Source organism: Bacillus rossius, chromosome 1 (genome assembly GCF_032445375.1).
Source record: "Bacillus rossius redtenbacheri isolate Brsri chromosome 1, Brsri_v3, whole genome shotgun sequence".
Lineage (NCBI taxonomy): Eukaryota > Metazoa > Arthropoda > Insecta > Phasmatodea > Bacillidae > Bacillus > Bacillus rossius.
In genome coordinates this window covers 153,216,058-153,233,123 of record NC_086330.1, presented here as the reverse complement: position 1 = coordinate 153,233,123, position 17,066 = coordinate 153,216,058, and the positions used below count along the sequence as shown (strand labels likewise).

Below are 17,066 nucleotides of genomic sequence, written 5' to 3'. Positions count from 1 at the left end.
AATTCAGTCTTACAGTAATGACGCATTTGATAGTAAGCACTGTAAGCAATTTCCTAATGAGCTAGCAGACACTATTTACAAACAAACAAAGTCGGGAGCAAATACTATCCTAAGAACGACCCTACTGGGAAATAAACTTCTCAAACTTAGAGAAGGTCAAAAAATCGCGAGTCCTTTAAGGCTCAGCCACACCGATTGTGTTGTATTGTTCTGCTGATTTCAATTTTTTTTTAAATTTAGTTTCACAAAATAACATTGCACAATATTAAGTTGTATTAGTAACCTCTGCTGTGAATAAAAATTTTTAAAGTGACCACAACATAACAAAAATTTTAATTATGAGTTTTTACCTGACTTTTCACAAGTAGAATTCCACATGATACATTTGTGAGTCTGCTGACAGCTCCATAGATATAAAATTACAAGCTAATATAGTGGAACATCCGCCGAAATTGACATATATTAAATTCATAACAGCATGAAAATGCAATAACATGACGGGTGGTGCTAAGCCTTAAAAGTCATGAGTATGACATGTTAAGTTACTTCACCAGCAGTTACTGCGACGTAAGCATACAATAACCAAACGAAAAAAAAAGAAAAAAGTAAACTCGGTAGAGATGTTCCCAGAAGTGAAACTGGGACAAACAAACAGAGCTTGAAAAGCTCGGTAATCCCGCGTAACGCAAGGCTAACACTCTCCAGGAAAGTGGGTTTCTACGTACGCCGAGTCATAGCGAGAGGGCACGCGAGCTTGCTAATCAACGGTCCTTTTGTTTGCCGACCTTGGAGCCTGGAGGGCAGACAGTGGGGAGTTCCCTCATGGAGGAGGGGAACCATGCATATATACCCGCACGCGAGGGTTATTCGGCGACACATCAGGACCACTGAACCAACACCATGAAGACGACTCTGGTTCTGTTGCTCTGCGCCGCCGCTTTTGTGGCTATAGCGGCCGGTGAGTCTACTATTGAATTTACATTTTTATTTATAGAATAACCAGAACTGTAAAAATATTGTTTAAAAAACACTGTAGTTTGGTCTTTAAAATCTTTTGCTTGTGATATCTGCGTTTAAAAAATTCAGTTTTCCATATTATATAATAAAACATTGTTATTGCATAATAAAATGTTAAAAACACTATGGCGAATTTCGGTTCCTACCTTTTCTTTTAAGGGGTAACATCCCATTGCAGTACATTATTTTATTTTTGCGTTTAACATGGTTAAACTTGTAACTTTTTTGAGTGACCGAGGTTCAACAAAATAAAAAAAAAATTATGTAGTGCATACTGTTTGTATGATTAAATGAAAAAATTGAATTTTTAACATTTTCGTGTGGTATGAATAAGGAGAACCAAATGACTGAATTTTTTTTTTTCGTTTAAAGGCAATGCTGGTGGCTCTGCGTGGCATAGATTTAAACATCTTCAGGAAAATTTATTAAGCCTTTTAAAATCGTATTAATTCTAATGACTTTAAAGGCTAGGTAAAATAAAAATAAAAATATTTATTTTTGAAAGAAATTAAACCATATCACACAGAAGCCAGCAAAATTGGCTTTAAACGTAAAAAGTTACAGTTTTATACTCAATTTAATTCTCCTTGTCCATACTGCACAAAAACGTTAAAAATGCAACATTTCCAGCTAATTATGATAAAATTATGCGATAGATATACATATACATAAATACGCACACGCACGAACGAACACAACACACACACACATATATATATGTGTGTGTATGTATATATATATACACACACACATTTTGTGAAAGATACTCTTAACGTCGCGTCGGCACGTTTAGACGTGTGCAACGAAAATATAAAATAATGACCTGGAACGGGGCGCACCCCCTTAAGGGAGAGGCTGGAACCCACTAGGAGCTCGGCCTCCTTTACAACGAGTTACAACACTGTTTTTCTCTGTAAAAGTATGTAATTATTTGCAATATTTTGCCAAAATAAGAAAATTAATAATTTACTCGAGTAAAACATATATTTCTTTTTAGACTTTGTATATCTTAGAAAACATTGCATTGCCACTCTCAAATAAGGTTGATTTCTACTGATTTTATTAATTAGAACTATCGAATCCTATACATTACATACAAAATATACGTACAGCTGTTACAGGTATCTGCAATTAACTTTACTGCATACCGGAATACATGACATGTCTTCCACATTTGTTTAGGAAAATGTCAAATTCATATTAAATGTACCATATGCATGGTAAATTTCCCATACTGCCATTACACGTTTACGAACATTACGAACAAATTTATTAACGCACATTAGAAAGTTTATTCAGATATGCCGTTCGCATCTCATAAATAATACTTTCTTTATGAATGCATGGGTGTGATTTTGTTTATTTGTTTTTTAATCGCTAAAGGCACCGTTTCAGTACACGTAACAATTAACACTGTGAAATTTGAATCGTCGCAACAATTTTTACAGTATTCCAATGAAAATGTGCGGATTGAGAACTCCATTGTCACATAAGGTTTTCACGAGTTATCACGTGAGAGCTGAATGTTCGCTCGCGAGCCACAGAGGCGTAGACGTGCTGAGTTAAAGTGTTTGGGTTGACCTCATGGCTGTCCTCCTCGGTACAAGGTCACGCGCGACTTTCTTTTACTCTTAAAACTCGATCTCACATGCCATGTTAATTTTTTTCGTCATTTCTCTTATTTAAGGGCTTTTTATAGAATTTTTACTTCGTACCTCCCTTGCATTTGTTGTTCTGCTAACTGAAATTTTATACAGATGTTCACTTAGTGTCGTATCATGGGTTTCAAATGTCGCGCAAGTGGTGATAATTACGAAGACTTGAGCACCAATTTGCACCCATGATATTACATTATGTTAATATATATTAAATATTTGTGGCAGAACAACAAATGCAAGAGAGGTATCCCGTTAAAATTTTAGAAAAAAGTTCTTAAATAAACGTAATTATGAAAAAAAAACGGAAACAATAAACATGTCGTGTGAGATAAAGCTTAAAGACTATGTCACACAGCCTTATTATTGTCTCCAAATACTTTTAATATTGTTAGAGAAGCAAAGTTTGGTACGATATTTATGGCTTAATGGCTATATGTTCGGATAACACAAAAAACTGAATTACGCTTTAAATCTGTCACAGTATTTCTTTTATTATTGGACTGAAGTAGCTCATGCTTTTAAGTATTATTTTAAAAAATAAATGCAATTTCATCACAGAGTTGGATGAAAATTATGACATGTTTTTTGTATCTTTCGTTAATTTTAAAATATAGGCCTATGTTATTTTACCACTTAAATACTTGTATAGTAAAATTAATGTCATGTAAAATTCATAATTTAAAGACAAATGAATTGCTTTTATAAAGATTAATTAATTTACTATGACATAATACTAATATGTTTTAGTTGTTTTACTTTTATTAACTCTTTAATCTCCCTGTGTCCTTCGCCATGTGAAAGACTCATTAATACGTAAAACGCAAGTCATTTCCGTTTCCGTTGGGCACAATCCTGATTGGCTGATTCCGTCAGACATCCATCATATTTTAGAACCATCCTATGTAAAAAGTATATGATGGAAACGCAAGTCTTTCAACTTGTTAAGTAACCAAGGCTGTGCTTGTGAAGTTTTCTATGTCGTCGTAAAACTCAGAATTCATTTTATTATCAGACCATTTTTATTGGAAGGCGTTGAAAGCAAAATTAGGAAAATGTGACAGGGCTTTTAAGGATGGACATAGAAAACTAAAATACGAAATTGATATTCAACCTTTTTTTTAAGTTATTACAAAACATAACTAATTACTAAATGCCACTGACTCAGCAAGGTAAAAATATAAGCTACAGTTAGTTACAATAAACTTCAATAATTCAGTTAAAATAAGTGATAATACTTAACGAAGGGGAAATTTTAATAATAAACATTAAATAGTTGTTTTAATCGAAAAACGGTTAGCCACATGTCTGTCTTCTTTTTGATATCTATCAATCTTAAGTAGGATTATTAATTTTTAGATTCAGCGTAACCAGGTATAAAATAAAGTATTACTGAGAATTTCAAACTTTAACCGTGAAATATTTATCATTACACTGTATTATTATTTTTTTTTACATTTACAAGGAAAATGCTTGGTAACTCAATTGCCAATGATAACATTTGAAACAATTCAAGGAAGAGTTTTGTAAAATTCCAAATTGTTTAAGTTCTGCCTTGCACTTTTGCAAGTGATGTCGTTGGCAAGTGAGTTTGCAAGGATTATCCTTGTAAAAGTACAAAAACAGTTTCACAGTGTTGTTCTAGCCTGTGAGATTGGGAAGGAAATATCTGAAAATTTAATGTGGACGACTAAAAAATTCATAATAACCACGTATTGGAGCGAGGTGACTCAAATTGAAAGACACTACTTAATTCCAGAGTACCGTATTTTAAGGTTTCCCGAAACTACTTTCAGGCAAACACTAGGTATTCCTTGCTGTAGGATATGCCCTATTTGCTCCTGCAGTTTTACCTGACCTGTGTTTTTATGAGCTATCGTCTTTAATAACCTCGCTGTGTGACTAGACATGAATCTCAATAGATACCATCTGGGGGATGAAGGAAAAATATATAATACATGGTTTCACATATCTAAAATATACTCATAGCGAGTGAAGTTATTATTATGACATGCATAGATTTATTTTTGAATTAATTATTTGTTGTTTTTGATATGTAACACCTTAGCTCTAGGTACACGGCATTTGGTGCGAGTAATTTTCTGAACGCGACGGTAATCAAGGAACGGAAATGTATAACAACCACGGTTCTTCTATCTGTAGTGGATCATGCGAACCGCAAAGACGAAGGTTGACTTTATAGTATTACTGTTTGATTAATTTTAACAAGATGGGCAGTATTTTATTAAAATCCCTTGTCAAAAATCAGATTTAGAGCCGTGGTTTAATATTTTTGTCAAGTATTTTGCGCTTTTATGGGAGCTGTTTCATTATATAATTTCAAATCTCTGTCTGCTAATAAAATGATTCAACAGTCGACGTAGCTGCTCCAGCAGCGAACTCTAGTGTCAAGTCTTTTACGCTTTTATGGGAGCTGTTTCATTATATAATTTAAAATCTCTGTCTGCTAATCAAATGATTCAAAAGTCGACGTAGCTGCTCCAGCAGTGAATTCTAGTGGCGGATGCTGAAAACAACGTGTGATACACGTCAAAAATATTGTTGAAAGCTCAATTTTCGTATATTTATCACGCTCGGCAATATTTAAAAGAATTCTACATTAAATAACGTGTCAAAGTAACGATTTACAAATGTATTTTTTATATGAAAACACACAAATTTGATCATTACCAAGATTATATTTTAAAAATCACTGGTGAGTACGGAAAAAACCGCTCACATGTCGTATTGGTGGTCTCTCTCCCATAAATTACATTTATTTGAGGAAGTACCTTCCAATGGGTCTCATTTCTCACCTGCCTTCTCCAAAGATACACATGAAGTTTGTTTACAGCACAGAAGGCAGAACCACGATAGCAGAACATATGTAGACCACCGGCAGTACTGTAGAGAGCTGTGAGGCTCGAGACAAGCAGGACTGTGTGTGAGAGAGCAGGCCAGGGAGTGGCAGCTGGTGGTGTGGTTGCAGGGCCCTCCGGGGACACCTGCAGTACTGTAGAGAGCTGTGAGGCTCGAGACAAGCTGGACTGTGTGTGAGAGAGCAGGTCAGGGAGTGGCAGCTGGTGGTGTGGTTGCAGGGCCCTCCAGGGACACCGGCAGTACTGTAGAGAGCTGTGAGGCTCGAGACAAGCAGGACTGTGTGTGAGAGAGCAAGCCAGGGAGTGGCAGCTGGTGATGTGGTTGCAGGGCCCTCCAGGGACACCTGCAGTACTGTAGAGAGCTGTGAGGCTCGAGACAAGCAGGACTGTGTGTGAGAGAGCAAGCCAGGGAGTGGCAGCTGGTGGTGTGGTTGCAGGACCCTCTGGGGACACCGGCAGTACTGTAGAGAGCTGTGAAGCTCGAGACAAGCAGGACTGTGTGTGAGAGAGCAGGCGAGGTAGTGGCAGCTGGTGGTGTGGTTGCAGGACCCTCCGGGGACACCGGCAGTACTGTAGAGAGCTGTGAGGCTCGAGACAAGCTGGACTGTGTGTGAGAGAGCAGGTCAGGGAGTGGCAGCTGGTGGTGTGGTTGCAGGGCCCTCAGGGGACACCGGCAGTACTGTAGAGAGCTGTGAGGCTCGAGACAAGCTGGACTGTGTGTGAGAGAGCATGTCAGGGAGTGGCAGCTGGTGGTGTGGTTGCAGGGCCCTCCGGGGACACCTGCAGTACTGTAGAGAGCTGTGAGGCTCGAGACAAGCTGGACTGTGTGTGAGAGAGCAGGTCAGGGATTGGCAGCTGGTGGTGTGGTTGCAGGACCCTCCGGGGACACCGGCAGTACTGTAGAGAGCTGTGAGGCTCGAGAGAAGCTGGACTGTGTGTGAGAGAGCAGGTCAGGGAGTGGCAGCTGGTGGTGTGGTTGCAGGACCCTCCGGGGACACCGGCAGTACTGTAGAGAGCTGTGAGGCTCGAGACAAGCTGGACTGTGTGTGAGAGAGCAGGTCAGGGAGTGGCAGCTGGTGGTGTGGTTGCAGGGCCCTCCGGGGACACCTGCAGTACTGTAGAGAGCTGTGAGGCTCGAGACAAGCAGGACTGTGTGTGTGAGAGCAGGTCAGGGAGTGGCAGCTGGTGGTGTGGTTGCAGGACCCTCCGGGGACACCGGCAGTACTGTAGAGAGCTGTGAGGCTCGAGACAAGCAGGACTGTGTGTGTGAGAGAAGGCCAGGGAGTGGCAGCTGGTGTGTTGGTTGCAGGAACCTCCGGGGACACCTGCAGTACTGTAGAGAGCTGCGCCGCTCGAGACAAGCAGGCCTGTGTGTGAGAGAGCAGGTCACGGAGTGGCAGCTGGTGGTGTGGTTGCAGGGCCCTCAGGGGACACCGGCAGTACTATAGAGAGCTGTGAGGCTCGAGACAAGCTGGACTGTGTGTGAGAAGGCAGGTCAGGGAGTGGCAGCTGGTGGTGTGGTTGCAGGGCCCTCAGGGGACACCGGCAGTACTGTAGAGAGCTGTTAGGCTCGAGACAAGCAGGACTGTGTGTGAGAGAGCAGGTCAGGGAGTGGCAGCTGGTGGTGTGGTTGCAGGGCCCTCCGGGGACACCGGCAGTACTGAAGAGAGCTGTGAGGCTCGAGACAAGCAGGACTGTGTGTGAGAGCAGGCCAGGGAGTGGCAGCTGGTGGTGTGGTTGCAGGGCCCTCAGGGGACACCGGCAGTACTGTAGAGAGCTGTGAGGCTCGAGACAAGCTGGACTGTGTGTGTGAGAGCAGGCCAGGGAGTGGCAGCTGGTGGTGTGGTTGCAGGGCCCTCAGGGGACACCGGCAGTACTGTAGAGAGCTGTGAGGCTCGAGACAAGCTGGACTGTGTGTGTGAGAGCAGGCCAGGGAGTGGCAGCTGGTGGTGTGGTTGCAGGACCCTCCGGGGACACCTGCAGTACTGTAGAGAGCTGTGAGGCTCGAGACAAGCAGGCCTGTGTGTGAGAGAGCAGGTCAGGGAGTGGAAGCTGGTGGTGTGGTTGCAGGACCCTCTGGGGACACCGGCAGTACTGTAGAGAGCTGCGAGGCTCGAGACAAGCTGGACTGTGTGTGTGAGAGCAGGCCAGGGAGTGGCAGCTGGTGGTGTGGTTGCAGGGCCCTCAGGGGACACCGGCAGTACTGTAGAGAGCTGTGAGGCTCGAGACAAGCTGGACTGTGTGTGTGAGAGCAGGCCAGGGAGTGGCAGCTGGTGGTGTGGTTGCAGGGCCCTCAGGGGACACCGGCAGTACTGTAGAGAGCTGTGAGGCTCGAGACAAGCTGGACTGTGTGTGTGAGAGCAGGCCAGGGAGTGGCAGCTGGTGGTGTGGTTGCAGGACCCTCCGGGGACACCTGCAGTACTGTAGAGAGCTGTGAGGCTCGAGACAAGCAGGCCTGTGTGTGAGAGAGCAGGTCAGGGAGTGGAGGCTGGTGGTGTGGTTGCAGGACCCTCTGGGGACACCGGCAGTACTGTAGAGAGCTGCGAGGCTCGAGACAAGCAGGCCTGTGTGTGAGAGAGCAGGTCAGGGAGTGGAAGCTGGTGGTGTGGATGCAGGACCCTATGGGGACACCGGCAGTACTGTAGAGAGCTGCGAGGCTCGAGACAAGGAGGCCTGTGTGTGAGAGAGCAGGCCAGGGAGTGGCAGCTGGTGGTGTGGTTGCAGGACCCTCCGGGGACACCTGCAGTACTGTAGAGAGCTGTGAGGCTCGAGACAAGCAGGCCTGTGTGTGAGAGAGCAGGTCAGGGAGTGGAAGCTGGTGGTGTGGATGCAGGGCCCTCAGGGGACACCGGCAGTACTGTAGAGAGCTGTGAGGCTCGAGACAAGCAGGACTGTGTGTGTGAGAGCAAGCCAGGGAGTGGCAGCTGATGGTGTGGTTGCAGGGCCCTCCAGGGACACCTGCAGTACTGTAGAGAGCTGTGAGGCTCGAGACAAGCAGGACTGTGTGTGAGAGAGCAGGTCAGGGAGTGGAAGCTGGTGGTGTGGATGCAGGGCCCTCAGGGGACACCGGCAGTACTGTAGAGAGCTGTGAGGCTCGAGACAAGCAGGACTGTGTGTGTGAGAGCAAGCCAGGGAGTGGCAGCTGGTGGTGTGGTTGCAGGACCCTCAGGGGACACCGGCAGTACTGTAGAGAGCTGTGAGGCTCGAGACAAGCAGGCCTGTGTGTGAGAGAGCAGGTCAGGGAGTGGCAGCTGGTGGTGTGGTTGCAGGACCCTCCGGGGACACCTGCAGTACTGTAGAGAGCTGTGAGGCTCGAGACAAGCAGGCCTGTGTGTGAGAGAGCAGGTCAGGGAGTGGAAGCTGGTGGTGTGGTTGCAGGACCCTCTGGGGACACCGGCAGTACTGTAGAGAGCTGCGAGGCTCGAGACAAGCAGGCCTGTGTGTGAGAGAGCAGGTCAGGGAGTGGAAGCTGGTGGTGTGGATGCAGGACCCTCTGGGGACACCGGCAGTACTGTAGAGAGCTGCGAGGCTCGAGACAAGGAGGCCTGTGTGTGAGAGAGCAGGTCAGGGAGTGGAAGCTGGTGGTGTGGATGCAGGGCCCTCAGGGGACACCGGCAGTACTGTAGAGAGCTGTGAGGCTCGAGACAAGCAGGACTGTGTGTGTGAGAGCAGGCCAGGGAGTGGCAGCTGTTGGTGTGGTTGCAGGACCCTCAGGGGACACCGGCAGTACTGTAGAGAGCTGTGAGGCTCGAGACAAGCAGGCCTGTGTGTGAGAGAGCAGGTCAGGGAGTGGCAGCTGGTGGTGTGGTTGCAGGACCCTCCGGGGACACCTGCAGTACTGTAGAGAGCTGTGAGGCTCGAGACAAGCAGGCCTGTGTGTGAGAGAGCAGGTCAGGGAGTGGAAGCTGGTGGTGTGGTTGCAGGACCCTCTGGGGACACCGGCAGTACTGTAGAGAGCTGCGAGGCTCGAGACAAGCAGGCCTGTGTGTGAGAGAGCAGGTCAGGGAGTGGAAGCTGGTGGTGTGGATGCAGGGCCCTCAGGGGACACCGGCAGTACTGTAGAGAGCTGTGAGGCTCGAGACAAGCAGGACTGTGTGTGTGAGAGCAGGCCAGGGAGTGGCAGCTGGTGGTGTGGTTGCAGGACCCTCAGGGGACACCGGCAGTACGGTAGAGAGCTGTGAGGCTCGAGACAAGCAGGACTGTGTGTGAGAGAGCAGGTCAGGGAGCGGCAGCTGGTGGTGTGGTTGCAGGACCCTCCGGGGACACCGGCAGTACTGTAGAGAGCTGTGAGGCTCGAGACAAGCAGGACTGTGTGTGAGAGAGCAGGCCAGGGAGTGGCAGCTGGTGGTGTGGTTGCAGGACCCTCCGGGGACACCGGCAGTACTGTAGAGAGCTGTGAGGCTCGAGACAAGCAGGACTGTGTGTGAGAGAGCAAGCCAGGGAGTGGCAGCTGGTGGTGTGGTTGCAGGGCCCTCAGGGGACACCGGCAGTACTGTAGAGAGCTGTGAGGCTCGAGACAAGCAGGACTGTGTGTGAGAGAGCAGGTCAGGGAGTGGCAGCTGGTGGTGTGGTTGCAGGACCCTCCGGGGACACCTGCAGTACTGTAGAGAGCTGTGAGGCTCGAGACAAGCAGGACTGTGTGTGAGAGAGCAGGCCAGGGAGTGGCAGCTGGTGGTGTGGTTGCAGGGCCCTCCGGGGACACCTGCGGTACTGTAGAGAGCTGTGAGGCTCGAGACAAGCAGGACTGTGTGTGAGAGAGCAGGCCAGGGAGTGGCAGCTGGTGGTGTGGTTGCAGGGCCCTCAGGGGACACCGGCAGTACTGTAGAGAGCTGTGAGGCTCGAGACAAGCAGGACTGTGTGTGTGAGAGCAGGCCAGGGAGTGGCAGCTGGTGGTGTGGTTGCAGGACCCTCAGGGGACACCGGCAGTACTGTAGAGAGCTGTGAGGCTCGAGACAAGCAGGACTGTGTGTGAGAGAGCAGGTCAGGGAGCGGCAGCTGGTGGTGTGGTTGCAGGACCCTCCGGGGACACCAGCAGTACTGTAGAGAGCTGTGAGGCTCGAGACAAGCAGGACTGTGTGTGAGAGAGCAGGCCAGGGAGTGGCAGCTGGTGGTGTGGTTGCAGGACCCTCCGGGGACACCGGCAGTACTGTAGAGAGCTGTGAGGCTCGAGACAAGCAGGACTGTGTGTGAGAGAGCAAGCCAGGGAGTGGCAGCTGGTGGTGTGGTTGCAGGGCCCTCAGGGGACACCGGCAGTACTGTAGAGAGCTGTGAGGCTCGAGACAAGCAGGACTGTGTGTGAGAGAGCAGGTCAGGGAGTGGCAGCTGGTGGTGTGGTTGCAGGACCCTCCGGGGACACCTGCAGTACTGTAGAGAGCTGTGAGGCTCGAGACAAGCAGGACTGTGTGTGAGAGAACAGGCCAGGGAGTGGCAGCTGGTGGTGTGGTTGCAGGGCCCTCAGGGGACACCGGCAGTACTGTAGAGAGCTGTGAGGCTCGAGACAAGCAGGACTGTGTGTGAGACCGCAGGTCAGGGAGTGGCAGCTGGTGGTGTGGTTGCAGGACCCTCCGGGGACACCGGCAGTACTGTAGAGAGCTGTGAGGCTCGAGACAAGCAGGACTGTGTGTGAGAGAGCAGGTCAGGGAGTGGCAGCTGGTGGTGTGGTTGCAGGGCCCTCAGGGGACACCGGCAGTACTGTAGAGAGCTGTGAGGCTTTAGACAAGCAGGACTGTGTGTGTGAGAGCAGGCCAGGGAGTGGCAGCTGGTGGTGTGGTTGCAGGACCCTCAGGGGACACCGGCAGTACTGTAGAGAGCTGTGAGGCTCGAGACAAGCAGGACTGTGTGTGAGAGAGCAGGTCAGGGAGCGGCAGCTGGTGGTGTGGTTGCAGGACCCTCCGGGGACACCGGCAGTACTGTAGAGAGCTGTGAGGCTCGAGACAAGCAGGACTGTGTGTGAGAGAGCAGGTCAGGGAGTGGCAGCTGGTGGTGTGGTTGCAGGACCCTCCGGGGACACCGGCAGTTCTGTAGAGAGCTGTGAGGCTCGAGACAAGCTGGACTGTGTGTGAGAGAGCAGGTCAGGGAGTGGCAGCTGGTGGTGTGGTTGCAGGACCCTCAGGGGACACCGGCAGTACTGTAGAGAGCTGTGAGGCTCGAGACAAGCTGGACTGTGTGTGAGAGAGCAGGTCAGGGAGTGGCAGCTGGTGGTGTGGTTGCAGGACCCTCCGGGGACACCGGCAGTACTGTAGAGAGCTGTGAGGCTCGAGACAAGCAGGACTGTGTGTGAGAGAGCAGGTCAGGGAGTGGCAGCTGGTGGTGTGGTTGCTGGACCCTCCGGGGACACCGGCAGTACTGTAGAGAGCTGTGAGGCTCGAGACAAGCAGGACTGTGTGTGAGAGAGCAGGTCAGGGAGCGGCAGCTGGTGGTGTGGTTGCAGGACCCTCCGGGGACACCGGCAGTACTGTAGAGAGCTGTGAGACTCGAGACAAGCAGGACTGTGTGTGAGAGAGCAGGTCAGGGAGTGGCAGCTGGTGGTGTGGTTGCAGGACCCTCCGGGGACACCGGCAGTACTGTAGAGAGCTGTGAGGCTCGAGACAAGCAGGACTGTGTGTGAGAGAGCAGGCCAGGGAGTGGCAGCTGGTGGTGTGGTTGCAGGGCCCTCAGGGGACACCGGCAGTACTGTAGAGAGCTGTGAGGCTCGAGACAAGCAGGACTGTGGGTGAGAGAGCAGGCCAGGGAGTGGCAGCTGGTGGTGTGGTTGCAGGGCCCTCAGGAGGCAGAGCGGAGGAGCGGTGCGAGCCGGGGACGGTCACCAACGACGGCTGCAACACCTGCACCTGCACCTCCACCGGCGTCAAGGCCTGCACGCTCAAGCTGTGCCTCGGCCCCGCTCGTATTGCTAGAGGTGAGTCGCGTGTCTGTGCTCACAAGAGTGTCTCGGAGCACCGCTTTCGCAAATACACTGATAACTGATAGTCCGTAGTGTATTTGCGACAGCTACGTGATTTTTGTGTTCAAAACCTGGAGTTTATTTAATTCATTCAGTTATAATGCAGGCGGTATTCCCATTTATGAAAAATATATCTGTTTAATACATATGATTTCAACATTATGACAACTATAGTAATTTTCTTTACTCTTATAAGAACGTATTTTACATTTTTACAGATTTATGAGAGGGGAAAAAAACCTTCATTGCTTCAAATGTCTTAAAAAGAAGTTAATATTCTGACAAGTAATATAATATATACTTTAACTTTTTATCAAAATTATATTGTTTTGTCACACCTCTTGCACTGGTTTTTTTGTTTCACTCACTCGCTGGTGCTGAAAATATAGATGTGTCCGGTATTATTTCCTGTGTATTTGACTGCAGTTCTGGAAGTAGTGTCGCCTGATTGGGCGCACGATCTCCGGGCACTAAGGGTGACACTAACTGTTGCATTACACGCCTTACAGCCTCTACGCGTTATAGGCAACGAACTGTGGGACATTCTTCGCGTCAGTTACGTGCTTATGTGGTGTTTAAAGTGGTTATACTTAAGTTTAATGGGGATTATGCCCTGCCATTTTAGATTTTCAATAGTTTTGCCATAATTATAATCTTGATCTATTTATTCCAATATTTGGCATGTTAAGGCGTAAATAATATCTCCCGGATCTTCTTTAACTTGTTGCAACCACATATTTACTAACAGACTCTAACTATTCTGTAAGCACCACGAGGAAATAACTTTTTATTCCACGCTAATGACTACAACTATCATGATAATCACACCAGTTCACAAGTGTTGACTAAGTCCTAAGCCATACCAAAAAAAAAATGAATGAAACCATTACAAGCAGTATCAAAATATATGAAATTGCAAGATGGGAAGGCTTAATCAGCCTTAATGGTGGAGTTTATTTACTGTGTACCAGCAATATTCCCAGACTATTGATATAAGCATAACAGTAAACTGATTTGGAGGTACAAGTGTAAATGTTCTAAGAGCACATGGAAGTTTTATAAATTATAAACTTGGTATAAACGGATCACTCTGTTGTTTGTATTGAAGTTCGATTACAGCTTTAGTGTAGGTATATATTACATAACTGTTCAAATGTATTTGGTCTGATCATTTTTCTAAGTGAAGACAGCCAAAAACTATTTTCACTTTTTATAACTTCTTTTGTCTTCTTCAGATATCAATTAAAATAATCGTTCAGTCATAGTACAGAATTATATTGAAAAAGGACATGCAATATAACTTGACCAAGTCCCAAACATTGTAAATATTTTTAACTACAGCCACAACAACATAAATGAAAACATCGAAATAACATTAACATTTTTTTATTTTTTCGCCATAATTATCGAAATCATCATGGAAACCATCCAAGAATAGGCAATAGTCAAAGCTGCTGCATCTATTATGCAGACTTATCCTGATTGGTCAGGCTGTCATCCAATCACAGTCACCCATCTCGGCTGTGAATGTCCAATACTGCGCCAAGACAAGTACTGCTATCCACCTTGAAGATGGTGGCCTCAAGTTATGCCGAAACGTCGGGAAAACCATAATTTCTACAGACATCCCAGAACCCAAGCAGTAGTTGAGTACTTTGGCTACGAAAGGCTACAAACAAGATTTCATGGAGTGGTATCATATATTATTTTGCTTTCATTATCTCGTGTTTTTACACATGGTTTTAAAGAAGTTCATTTTATTTACACATTAATATGTTTAAATATTTTATTTAATGAATGGGTTTCATGAACTTACGAGGAAATAATTTTGTCAGTCCTAGAATGTACTGAGGGTATACATTTTTTTTATTAACGTTAGTGTGTAGCTATCGTTTTTTTTATATTATTTTGTAGTATATCATTAATAAGCAATAAAACGTGTTTTCCGAAATCTCAAGTTTTCTATGATTTTGGGGAAATTAATATTTTTATTGTTTGAATATAATAAACTAAAAATAAATTGTTTCTAGACGAAGGCTACAAACGAAAGATTAATCTAAAACTGTACGCACCATGATTTCAGGACATACTAGGACTTACATAAAATTATGTTTTAAGTTCATTTTATATTGTATATAGAAAAAAAATTATAAACAACTGGATGCCATTGTTATTATGAATTTGTTTCAGACTATGTGCAAAAACACGAAATATTAGCAGAAATGTAATTTAGGATATACTAACCCCCTCAAGTCTCCGTATGGGTAGACTATCCAGATAAATCTGCTGGGTTGCATTAGTCAATATGTTTACTCGCCTTTGTTGCAGAAACCCAGGAGTGCGTGCCAGGCACCAACTTCAAGCGGGACTGCCACGAGTGCTTCTGCACCCCCGACGGCAAGCCCGCGTGCACGCGTGAAGCCTGTCCCTAGAGCCCATCATCCGGCGCGAAGACTGTCCCTAGGGCCCGTCATCCGGCGCGAAGACTGTCCCTAGTGCCCGTCATCCGGCGCGAAGACTGTCCCTAGTGCCCGTCATCCGGCGCGAAGACTGTTCCTAGTGCCCATCATCCGGCGCGGTCTCGAGTCGTCAGTGCACCCTTAATCTAAGCCATTGGCCATCATTAAATATATTTTTTTTATTTTACTCGCTGTAATTGAACCACATGCGTGGTTATGATGCAAATATATTAAAAGTCCTGTACATATTAGAAACTTAAATACTATAAATTATAATTTAATAAGAATAAATTAATTTAAAAACTATAATCATACCACAAGTAATTCTTTTTTCTTATGAAATTTTTGATTTGATTTTGTGATGGCAACCATGTAAAAATGTAATGATTCCTATTAATAATTTTCTCTATAAGCTCATAAAAACAAAATAACATATAAAAGCTGAAAACACAAATTACAAATTTACTTCTAGAATATTTTTATGTGTGGTCAAATTTTGAAAAACCAAATTTTTTATGTGGTTAAATTATTGAGGAAAAAATCATAATTTTTTTCCCCATAACATGTGTAATTTGTTAAGAGAAATGAAAGGATAAGTGTGAAACCAATCTTGCAAAAATTGTGCCATAAGTGTTGAGCGTTTTGTTAAATACTTCTTTGTGGTTTTTATATGGCATTGGACAGATTTTCCAGACATGTTTTTTTAATAAAATTAATACCTAAAACGCTACATTTGTTTTCATTCCAATGTCTGGTTATCAAAAAAGACAACTTTAAATAATTATCTTAAAAATACTACATTTGACTGAAAACACTTGAAACAGCTTTCTGTTTTTTTATTATTTTGTATATTTGAACATAATAAAATATTGAAAACTTAAATCTTTAATTAATGCTTATATTAGAAATACTCAATTTAGAGATAGAAAATATAATGATGCATTAGTTTTATTCTCGATCTTACAATAACTTACCTCAGAAAATACAGCCTGCAGCATTCAGATACCATGTCATTTCAACTTCTTCATTGCACGTTCAGAAAACCGATGTCCATTCGGTTAGATAGGTAAACGTGAAGAAAGTGAGTGCAAACTTAGAGATAAAGCCAATTTAGATACTGATCTATAATAACAAATTGGTTAAGTCACGATGTATGATTTCCTCGCCATTGTGTTCAATCATTCTGAATGAGTGTTTCTTTCTGATATGCAAAAGAAAGGGCAATCACGAAAACATATAAGCTCATGCAAAAGTTGTAGTGGTAATTTAAAAATTTCAGTGTTATTCCCTATATGTTGATACGTTTGAGGTTTACAACACTATTTTGAATCAACAACCAAACATGTTTTTAACTATCAGGTAAAAGAATTAATCACTCATAGTGCAATATTATTGTAAGTTCTGATTCTGTAATTTTGCACAAACCCCTGGGAGAAAGTTACTAAATTTCCTTCAGATATTGTTAAATATTTATTGTCGCCAAAACATAACATTGCTATTGATTTTGAGGCTCCCTATCAAACATTAGGATAAATTGCATTTGCCACTATTCTGTAAAAAAAAAAAAAAAACGTAATGTCTCGTACGAAAGGCAACGTACGTAAACAGGTATTCTTTCTCCCTGCACGTAGTGTGGAATTTCTTAGCCAAAAGTGCTGCTTATGCGTTTGGCCAAAACATACCATAAAAAATTCCTAGTACATACCATATAGCCACGAGAATTGAAACGATGTCTAGTAATCACTGTTTATCCAGATGAACTGTGTAAAAAACACTTTGCTAGTATGCGAGACTAGTCATGCAAGGTCACATAATTTTTGACTTTGTGACCTTAACTGCCTTCACTTCAGAATAGATTGCGTTATCTTTCCTGAATTTCGAAAGTGATTTTACAGTAGTTGTATCTTATAATTGTTTACTCTAAATAGCTTGTATTCGAAATAAAAAATTTTCATCTGTTAAATAAGTACTAAGAGCGGCGTTTATATTTTAATTTTCGTTTGTATTTCAAAGAGTAAATAAACTTTCTTTTAGGAAATTCATTGCATGCTTTCAGGGCCACTGTCTAATAAACTATATTTAATTTTAAGGTTGATCCCAGTCGAAGTGGTAG

At 44.9% G+C, this 17,066-nt stretch overlaps 1 protein-coding gene across 1 annotated transcript; it reads left to right on the top strand.

Moving 5' to 3' along the window:
* The first annotated feature begins 665 nt into the window (after positions 1–665).
* On the top strand, positions 666–16,986 carry LOC134546302 (protease inhibitors-like). The gene is made up of 3 exons (XM_063389024.1): positions 666–958; positions 12,309–12,449; positions 14,823–16,986. Exons 1-3 carry the CDS (start codon positions 901–903, stop codon positions 14,924–14,926), a joined length of 303 nt encoding a protein of 100 aa, XP_063245094.1. The 5' UTR covers positions 666–900; the 3' UTR covers positions 14,927–16,986.
* Positions 16,987–17,066: the final 80 nt, after the last annotated feature.